Below are 9,751 nucleotides of genomic sequence, written 5' to 3' on the forward strand. Positions count from 1 at the left end.
AATATGGTATACAAAAGAAATGCAATACACTTCAATTAAAATAAATCCCAAAATTATATCTTGAGACTTGAGTACTTTACATTTTAATAAATAGTACATAGGCTGAGACCAGATTTACATCATATTGTTCAGTATACATGAATATTCTAATTATGACAATGATGAATTCATGTTCTGAATAAACTATTTACATGCTCTAAATGTAAATGCACTAAATGTAATATTCCACTACTGTATACTGTATGCGTGCATATAAAAGCATTCAGAATGCGAGGATGTTCATGCCTTAAGAGAGTTGCAGCTACAGGAAGGACAAGTAGATGCTTCAAATGTATTTCTGCAAAACTGTGACTTTTAATAATCAAATAATCTATCTATCATATTAGGAAACAGAAGACGACAGCTCAACTAAATAATACAGTGAGGGGAAAAAAGTATTTGATCCCCTGCTGATTTTGTACGTTTGCCCACTGACAAAGAAAAGATCAGTCTATAATTTTAATGTTAGGTGTATTTTAACAGTGAGAGACAGAATAACAAAAAAAAAATCCAGAAAAACACATTTCAAAAAAGTTATACATTGATTTGCATGTTAATGAGTGAAATAAGTATTTGACCCCTTTGACTTAGTACTTGGTGGCAAAACCCTTGTTGGCAAATCACAGAGGTCAGACGTTTCTTGTAGTTGGCCACCAGGTTTGCACACATCTCAGGAGGGATTTTGTCCCACTCCTCTTTGCAAATCCTCTCCAAGTCATTAAGGTTTTGAGGCTGACGTTTGGCAACTCGAACCTTCAGCTCCCTCCACAGATTTTCTATGGGATTAAGGTCTGGAGACTAACTAGGCCACTCCAGGACCTTAATGTGCTTCTTCTTGAGCCACTCCTTTGTTGCCTTGGCTGTGTGTTTTGGGTCGTTGTCATGCTGGAATACCCATCCACAACCCATTTTCAATGCCCTGGCTGAGGGAAGGAGGTTCTCACCCAAGATTTGATGGTACATGGCCCCGTCCATCGTCCCTTTGATGCGGTGCAGTTGTCCTGTCCCCTTAGCAGAAAAACACCCCCAAAGCATATGGTTTCCACCTCCATGTTTGACGGTGGGGATGGTGTTCTTGGGGTTATTCCTCCTCTTCCAAACACAGCGATTTGAGTTGATGCCAAAGAGCTCGATTTTGGTCTCATCTGACCACAACACTTTCACCCAGTTCTCCTCTGAATCATTCAGATGTTCATTGGCAAACTTCAGACGGGCCTGTACATGTGCTTTCTTGAGCAGGGGGACCTTGGGGGCGCTGCAGGATTTCAGTCCTTCACGGCGTAGTGTGTTACCAATTGTTTTCTTGGTGACTATGGTCCCAGCTGCCTTGAGATCATTAACAAGATCCTCCCGTGTAGTTCTGGGCTGATTCCTCACCGTTCTCATGATCATTGAAACTCCACGAGGTGAGATCTTGCATGGAGCCCCAGACCGAGGGAGACTGACAGTCATTTTGTGTTTCTTCCATTTGCGAATAATCGCACCAACTGTTGTCACCTTCTCACCAAGCTGCTTGGTGATGGTCTTGTAGCCCATTCCAGCCTTGTGTAGGTCTACAATCTTGTCCCAGACATCCTTGGACAGCTCTTTGGTCTTGGCCATGGTGGAGAGTTTGGAATCTGATTGATTGATTGCTTCTGTGGACAGGTGTCTTTTATACAGGTAATGAGCTGAGATTAGGAGCACTCCCTTTAAGAGAGTGCTCCTAATCTCAGTTCGTTACCTGTATAAAAGACACCTGGGAGCAATAAATCTTGCTGATTGATAGGGGTCAAATACTTATTTCCCTCATTAACATGCAAATCAATGTATAACTTTTTTGAAATGCATTTTTCTGGATTTTTTTGTTGTTATTCTGTCTCTCACTGTTCAAATACACCTACCATTAAAATTATAGACTGATCATTTCTTTGTCAGTGGGCAAAAGTACAAAATCAGCAGGGGATCAAATACTTTTTTCCCCTCACTGTACGCATCTCTCCCATGACATACGTCTACTACTCAATATCGATTATTCCTACCCCTACCACATGCAGTCATTACATGGAAGTCTGAACACAGGTTGGTTGAGTGGTACTTTCAAACTGACTGAACGATGTGCATAGCCAAGGTTCTTTGCTATGCTCAAAGACATGCCCATAGGTTATCAATTATTCAAAATAAAACAATAATTATGAATCAGATGTTTACATAACCTGATATTCCTTTAATAAGCTGTTAGGTGGTATGATATTCCACATGTCTTATTAGGAATTCTGCTATAGTAATCATAAATATCATAATCCCACTAAGATATTTACAGAATATGTCGATATTTGGAATAATAACTGAATATTAGTGTGCATGTAAACATAGTCCAGGTTTTGCATGCAGTAGATGCAGTATAGCAGCCCCAGCTAACCATTATTAGTGATAATGAACTCCACGTCTGCTAAAGTGTGAATGCTGGTTAATCCTGCTTTTTTCTGTTGACAGTCTGTGTTTGCCTCTTCCATGGTACTTGGCGTCTTCACCATCATATAGCAATATCCACTGAATGGAAGCCAGCCGGTTCCACAGGTGGTGGCCATCCATTCATCTGTCAAAAGATCAGATTAAACATTCAGGAGAGAATATTAAAGCATGTTACAGTCTGGTCACATCAAGAAGGCATGGTTTATAGAAAGAACCCAACATACTGCTAAAAACAAGTGCTTGCAGTCCTTTAAAAAGTACTTTTTGTGTGTGCTTGTGTGTGGCATTACACTAATTATTCTATTTAAATACAAAAGTTACATCTGTTAAAAATACTTCCTTTTCTATATTTGCATTGAAATAATGTGCTTTAATCTTATTTATTAGCTGGGTGCCATCAACGTTAGTGACATTATTTTCAGGGATGTGACATTAAAGATGTTGTGATTGTGACTGTTCACACTGTTTGAATCCAGCAAAGTATTGCAATCAATCAAAAGAACAGCAGCTTCCAGAAGAAAAACAAATACAAATGTAATTAACATTAACAGTCCCAGTTTTGTTAAGGTAAAAAAATATTTTTGGAAGATGCAAGTCAGGAAGGCGATGAATACAATAATGTGCTTACTTGTTATCTCAGTTTGGGATTCATTTAGAGGTTTCTTGCAGATGTACGGTAGGTGTACGTCACAAGAGCGACTCTCCCAGTAACCATCAGAATTCATTACTGCACAACTTGTCTCTTTTAAGACAGATTGGGTCAGCATTCCTTAAATTGTAACAAAAAAAAGGAAAAAAGGATAGTTATCTGCATGGTGCTGTAAAAACGACTACATAACCATTAAAACGATTATTGAAAATGTAGGAACGATTTCCAGTCCTTTTTGCATTACATTTGGACATAAACAGTACATGCTATCTGTTTCAAATGCAAGTATAAAGAATCCTTTCAGGCTTTTGACTTGTTCAGCCATTTTAACAATACCCACGCACAATTTGGCAGCCAATGACCTTGCTCACTGCAATGACTCTATTGTGTGTACACTTCTGTTTCTTTATTCATGGTATGTATGTGATAAAGCTGCTTGTGCTTTAGATTATCCCTGGTTGTTTTTTAAGAAAGTAGATATCCCATATAATTACCTTTTCCCCAGTTCACAAATGCAAGAGGAGAACCATCTGACCACTGCCACCCTTGGGATAAGTCCAAGTGGTTTAATCCAATCCAGATATAATCAGGATAGCCACCCTTACCTAAAGGTTAGTATAAAAACAGCTTACATACCTTAAAATATGTTGCTGAAGTCACATTTTAAAAATATACCCAAGGCAACATTAAGATGTTTCTTTGCTAAAGGCTCTGTTGGACTTATCTGAGCTACTTTTATAAAATACAATATGCTACTGTACATAAAAAAATAAATGTTAAAGTTAAAAAGTTCTGTGGATTAGAAATTGCTACAATAGGTCCCGTTTAACTTCTCAGGAATGGCTGTGAATGACACTCACCCTTGCTCTATTACTAATATCACTTCTTTTCTTAATCTGTTCTCTTTACAACTAATAATCAAACAAACAAACATATTACAACTGCAGGTTTTATACCATTTCTGTCCTTTTACAAAACTTTAATTTACTGTTGGATGATTCTGACTTTTTTATGCTATGTCAATTCCAGCAAATTAATTCTCCCATTCTAAGAGCTGTCAGTTCAGATCTATGTGAAAATTATATGAGAAGTAATAAAGAATTATAGTTTGATTTCTGATGTTAATCACATGTATAACAGAGTTAGGGCTGGGGTGTACATGCTCAACATCAGAACTCGGATAATGTGCATGAGGTATTGATGTTGTAATCTGGTATTCATATATTCATTAATGAGAAATCACACCACTTCATTTTTAAGTTTTACCCAATTTGCTTACCAAGTAATTTTTGAACTTCTGGTAGACTAGAAACACTGAGTAAATCTCCTCCCTGACTGAGACAAGCCACGCGAGCCTTCTTCCAGGAAAGAGTAGACTGAAAGTTAAACTGGTAACAGTGATCTTCTGTTTTCAAATCCCATAATGCTCCACATTCAATTTCTATGAGAAATTAAGGAAAACATTTAGGGAATACAAATCAAAAACTTCTATGAGATGCATGGGTAAATGTTTTCATTCAAAAGAGACATTGTTTCCTCTAGGTTCAAATAGGGCTGGGCGATATGGCAAAAAATGTTATCACGATAAAACATTTAATATCAGTCAATATCTATAATTATCACGATAAATGTAAAATCATTATTTCTTTCAAGGCTGATTTTTACTCCTGAGTGAAAGTTGAAGAAACCAGATGGTTAATCGTGGTTTTAAACTATTCTTTATGGTCAGGACATGACAAACACTTGCCAAACAGTGGACCATTTCACAAATGTGAGGTAGAACATTCAAAACAATTATAAAAGTATTTTTTCAACATAAAAATATGCATGAGTAAAATAAATGAAATCCCTTTTCAGTCCTTTTTCCTCAACAAAATAAATATCTGCAGTCCGATGTATAACAGCCCAGCAGAGACAATCAGCATTAAGGTGAACACGATTTAGTTAACGTGTGTCCATTTACAAGTTAAATGAACGAATTAATAAATAAATAAATGCAGCAGATCTGGGTTTCCCTCTAAAATTTTAAGGACTGCTTTATAAATACGTCCATAAACGCCATGACTGAAACGTGCACACTTTAGTTAAATTAAACCTGCTATACTGTAGCTGGTGTTACTGTATGATTAATCGTGAAACGTGTATTTTGTTTAAACTGTAACTTGCCCTGCTTAAGGACGTCTGCTGAGTAACTTAAAAATATTACGGCAGTGTAGTTTGCAGTTACAAATCTGTAGTAAGATTCATAAGTTAAGGGAGTGCCATTTGAAATGCATATCTACTAGCACACATCTTGATTATGATTACAATAACAATAATAATAAATAGCAAATATTTTATTGTTGCACATGGAGAAGTTTTCTTACAGTAACGTAATGTGTGTCTGAATATAATGTTGTCTATACACGTTTAGCTCTTCTTAATATCTCTTAACAGAAACGTGTATTTATTACGCTATTTAGAATCATGTAAAGTGGAAAGAATAAAATAGACACAAAATTCCTTTCCACGTCAGGCTGTATCGATCATAGTGTTGTTTTCGGTCTTTGTTTTTAAAACGAAACAAACCAAACCCACAAATCGCTCTGCTCCTCAAACATTATATTAAGTACCAATATACACCAGGTGAATTCAAACAAGTGCTACACGAGCACAGATACAGGGCATATGTGATTTGGATTTGAGGCTTGAAGTTACTGCCAATGATCAAACTGTCAATATTGAAAGAAAATGAGTGCATTGGACGAGATGGGGTAAATGCACGACTGATGTCACAGATCCGGGAGATAATTTTGTTATTTCTATGTAAGGGAATTAGTTAGATTGTTTCTTTTAACAGCACAAACCGGCACAAATCGAGCACAAACGAATGACACAATTGAATGACACGAATGCGTAATTTCTCAAACACTAAACCAGCACAAATCAGCACAAACACAGCACAAGTTTTGGTGATGATTTAATTATATGGGGTGCCAACTTCATGTGGTCTCTGGGGCGCTGCCGGCGCAGCCGCAGAGGCACTAGTGTGTTTAGTGCGCGTGTACCTCTCTACGTTCCTGCGTGAACTGGACTGCTGTACCCAATTATCGGCATTATCGAAAATTAATCTAAACGTCTTTATATCGTTATAGAGAGAATAATTACCGAGATAATTATTGATATCGATATATCGCCCAGCCCTAGGTTCAAAACAGCATCCATACCAAATATACAGTAAGCTTTAAAAGCCATTAGCTCGAGCTTATTAATTTTGAAAAGATAACAAAAACAATTACTCAGCTTTAATGGATGAGTTGCATTGTTTTGTCTTCCAAATCGTCATGGACATTGACCATAAAAAAAATATCGTTCTCAAATTCAATTTAAGGCACATGTTTTCTTTATGCAACACTGCACATGGCAAACACTAAGGAAAGCTTCAAATCACTTTAATTTTGTATCCGTTTGAAAAAATAAAAATGAAATGCCTTATAATGCGTAACATTTTTCACTTCTGAAATACTTCTGAAACAAACAAAACAACAACAACAACAGTGCTTTCTTCTTGGCTTCATCATGCAACACAGCAAATACTACTTGCCAGGTTTCAAGCAGAGTCCCCACTGGTTGTTGGTATCATAATCTGGGGTTGTTGAACACCACTCCATCCCATCCGCTCTTCCATCAGAGATACAGTCATGATGCCAAGATCCATTAAACAGAAAAGGGAATTCGCATGGTAACCCGAAGGAATTCCCTCTGGTCGTGTGCACCACTAGGGAAACAGCATGCAGAAATCTTTGTTCAACAACTAAATAAATGTATAATAATATTATTATTATTAATAATAATAATAATAATAATATTATTATTAATAATAATAATAATAATAATAATAATAATAAAATACTCCAATAAAGTCCAATAACTTATTCAGCACTAGGGGTGCATCGATAAATGGGTTGGTTATCGCACTATCCTCTTTTTTGGTCATTGTAACTGATGATGTTTACCAATACTTATGCAGGTTGTCACATATAATGCTGTTAACACACAAAACGTGAGACAAGAATGTATTTGCTGTGGTGTGCCAGGTGCAAGCTCTAGTTGTATGTGTGTGGTTTTTTTGCCTGTTGAAGTGCCTAACAAATAACATCAGAATAGCTAATGTGCTGCAAATTGTACGTGTGGTGGCAACAGTATTTTGTCATGCATGTCATTTTTTTTTCTTATGGGATTGGGAGATTTGGAAGAGCTGCACCGGTATGGATTCACAATCCAGTTCAGTTTTAAACTGTTGCACTCACCATGATAAGGCTGCTCACAGATGCTCTCAGAAGAGAGGTCTCTCAACCACGTATCTGTCAATTCTGATTTTGTCGTTACAGTGTCATTGACAACTGCCAAATTTCTCTTGTATGCACTGAAGATGGACCCTCCATCACAGCGCCACCATAGCTCCTTCTTGTTATTGTTGCATTCAAACAGTCCCACAGCTTTAGTAGTAATGTCCAGTCCTAGGCACTGAGCAGACCCGACGTGGAAAAGGCGATGTCCAGATCCCCACTTCCACTGAACTGACAAGGAGTCCTTGCAGTCTGTTACACTCAGCTGGGAGTTTTCTGCCTGAAGGCACTTGCCTGAGCTCTCATGGCGAATTTTAAATATACCATTACCTAGGAATAGAAAAACCCATTTAGAATGAGCTGACTTTTAATAGATATGAAAAAAATAACACTACAATTTCCCAGGCCACTTCAGCAAAAGCATAGATCAAATTACATTAAAAAATGTAAAAAAGCAATATGTATTTTCGTATTCATTCATTTCAAATGTCATGACTGATCATTAAAAAGAAATAATAGCTAAACATGTTTTTCTCATTTATTATACCTTTAATATTTTAAAGGCACTTAACAATGGCACCCATTCGACATGCCTTTTTAAATATATATATTCGACTTTGTGCATAACATCTACAAACTTATTGTTCCTGTCTCTTTTTCTCCTATGAAATCTTTCCACAGATTAAACTGCTGATGTTTTTAAATAGAAAAAATGAAAATTCAGTGTTTTATAGACATATCTATGGGCCCCATGGTCAATGTTTGGATGGAAATCAATACTGCACATTCAATCAGTGTACTTCTGCAATTGCCATACTCTTCAGCTGATAATTGTCTAAATAATGACATATAAATAACTCTGAAATGAATAGCTGTAGCGTGCAGTACAACACACATGGTATGGCAACAATGTAATTTTAAATACATTTGTACTATAACAAATATTTTTAAATATATGTATAAATATAATTTTCTTGTATTTATTAGGAATGCATTTTTAAACAAAGAAATATATTAAATACATTATAACACATATTTGAAATACATGAACATGATATTAATAAAAGCATTTGTATTTTGTGAAACCTTTAGATGGAAATATATTTTAATAAAGGACTGATATTTGTTTTGAAATACATTGAACCAATACAAGTATATTTTAAAACGTTATATCTAGGGTCCTACCATGCTTCCTCTCTGAATTATATATCACATAGCTGTGCGAGTTGCATGAAAAACGTTCCTGCTCAACTGAAAAAACGTCAATACTTTGTTAACTTTTAAATGAATAACGTGACTTAATTATGTACTATATATGATTAACTCTATCACAAAAACATTAAACTATATCAGACTAATACTAAAACAATCCCCATGTGTGAGTAAATGTTTGGTTCCTCCAAGTTTAAGGCGGCCTGCTTCTGTTACATTAACGCTGAGCTAATTGGATGACATCCAGGGGTGAGGGGACATCATGACTTTTTAATTTCACTTTTGTTTTTTTGGTGTACGTTTCATATTTAAAACCAACACACACATAAACAAATGTCAATAACTGTTTCTAACGATGGGATTCAAATTGTATTCAACATCTGGCCTATTACTACATGTATCCCAAAGGCTGCCAACACTTGACAAGAATTAAGCAATTGCATCCCGACCCCCTACCAACCCTTCCTAACATTCCTCAACATAACTGTATAGTCAGTATGACTGTACTGGAGTATTTGGGTTTTAGAAATGGAAATGTGCTCTCTTACCCGAATTGCCAGTGTCTGTACAAGTTGAAAAAGGCAACGTCACTTGTCCCAACAGTAAAGTCACACACAAGTAAACGCCTGGCCCTCTCCCCATGTTTAGGAGTGCACCTGCTCTGGGTCGCGGTGACGCGGTTAATGTCGGCCTGTCGGTCCGTCTGCGCGTCTGTCTGTGCGCCGCGCCGCTGACACAATGCGTCCGTCTCCCCCCTGCACCAGTGCCCGGCCGCCGCCCTCTAATGAATCCATTTACTGTACTTACACACACCATTGCGCCTCATCAGCGAACAAAACCGAAAGTAAGCGTTAGGCATTTATAGATTTTAATAACTGTATAACTTCACTACAGGGGCGTGGCAGGAGGTTGGTGAGAAACAGAAACATTAAAGCTTCGTGTGACCACATCATTTCACAGAAATTGGATACAGTTGCACAACAAATGACTCCCCTTTTTGGAAAACATATGTTTCTCCGTTCAGTTTTCATATTACTATTGGATTCTTTTTATGTTGTTGCCTAGTTAG

At 36.9% G+C, this 9,751-nt stretch overlaps 1 protein-coding gene across 2 annotated transcripts in view; it reads right to left on the reverse strand.

Moving 5' to 3' along the window:
* The window catches only part of ly75 (lymphocyte antigen 75), a 45,729-nt gene extending 36,199 nt beyond the window's left edge, over positions 1-9,530 (reverse strand). Inside the window, exons 1-7 of one of the 2 annotated variants that reach the window (XM_066688622.1) lie at positions 9,231-9,522; positions 7,432-7,800; positions 6,726-6,899; positions 4,422-4,583; positions 3,637-3,747; positions 3,122-3,262; positions 2,441-2,617 (exon numbers count right to left, since the gene is read on the reverse strand). In XM_066688622.1, coding sequence (XP_066544719.1) covers positions 2,441-2,617; positions 3,122-3,262; positions 3,637-3,747; positions 4,422-4,583; positions 6,726-6,899; positions 7,432-7,800; positions 9,231-9,498 — 1,402 coding nt within the window. In that variant the 5' untranslated portion in view covers positions 9,499-9,522. Of the gene's footprint in view, positions 1-2,440; positions 2,618-3,121; positions 3,263-3,636; positions 3,748-4,421; positions 4,584-6,725; positions 6,900-7,431; positions 7,801-9,230 lie in introns of both variants that reach the window. The other variant, XM_066688621.1, reaches the window with a different exon arrangement.
* Positions 9,531-9,751: the final 221 nt, after the last annotated feature.

This window comes from Amia ocellicauda, chromosome 16, assembly GCF_036373705.1.
Source record: "Amia ocellicauda isolate fAmiCal2 chromosome 16, fAmiCal2.hap1, whole genome shotgun sequence".
Lineage (NCBI taxonomy): Eukaryota > Metazoa > Chordata > Actinopteri > Amiiformes > Amiidae > Amia > Amia ocellicauda.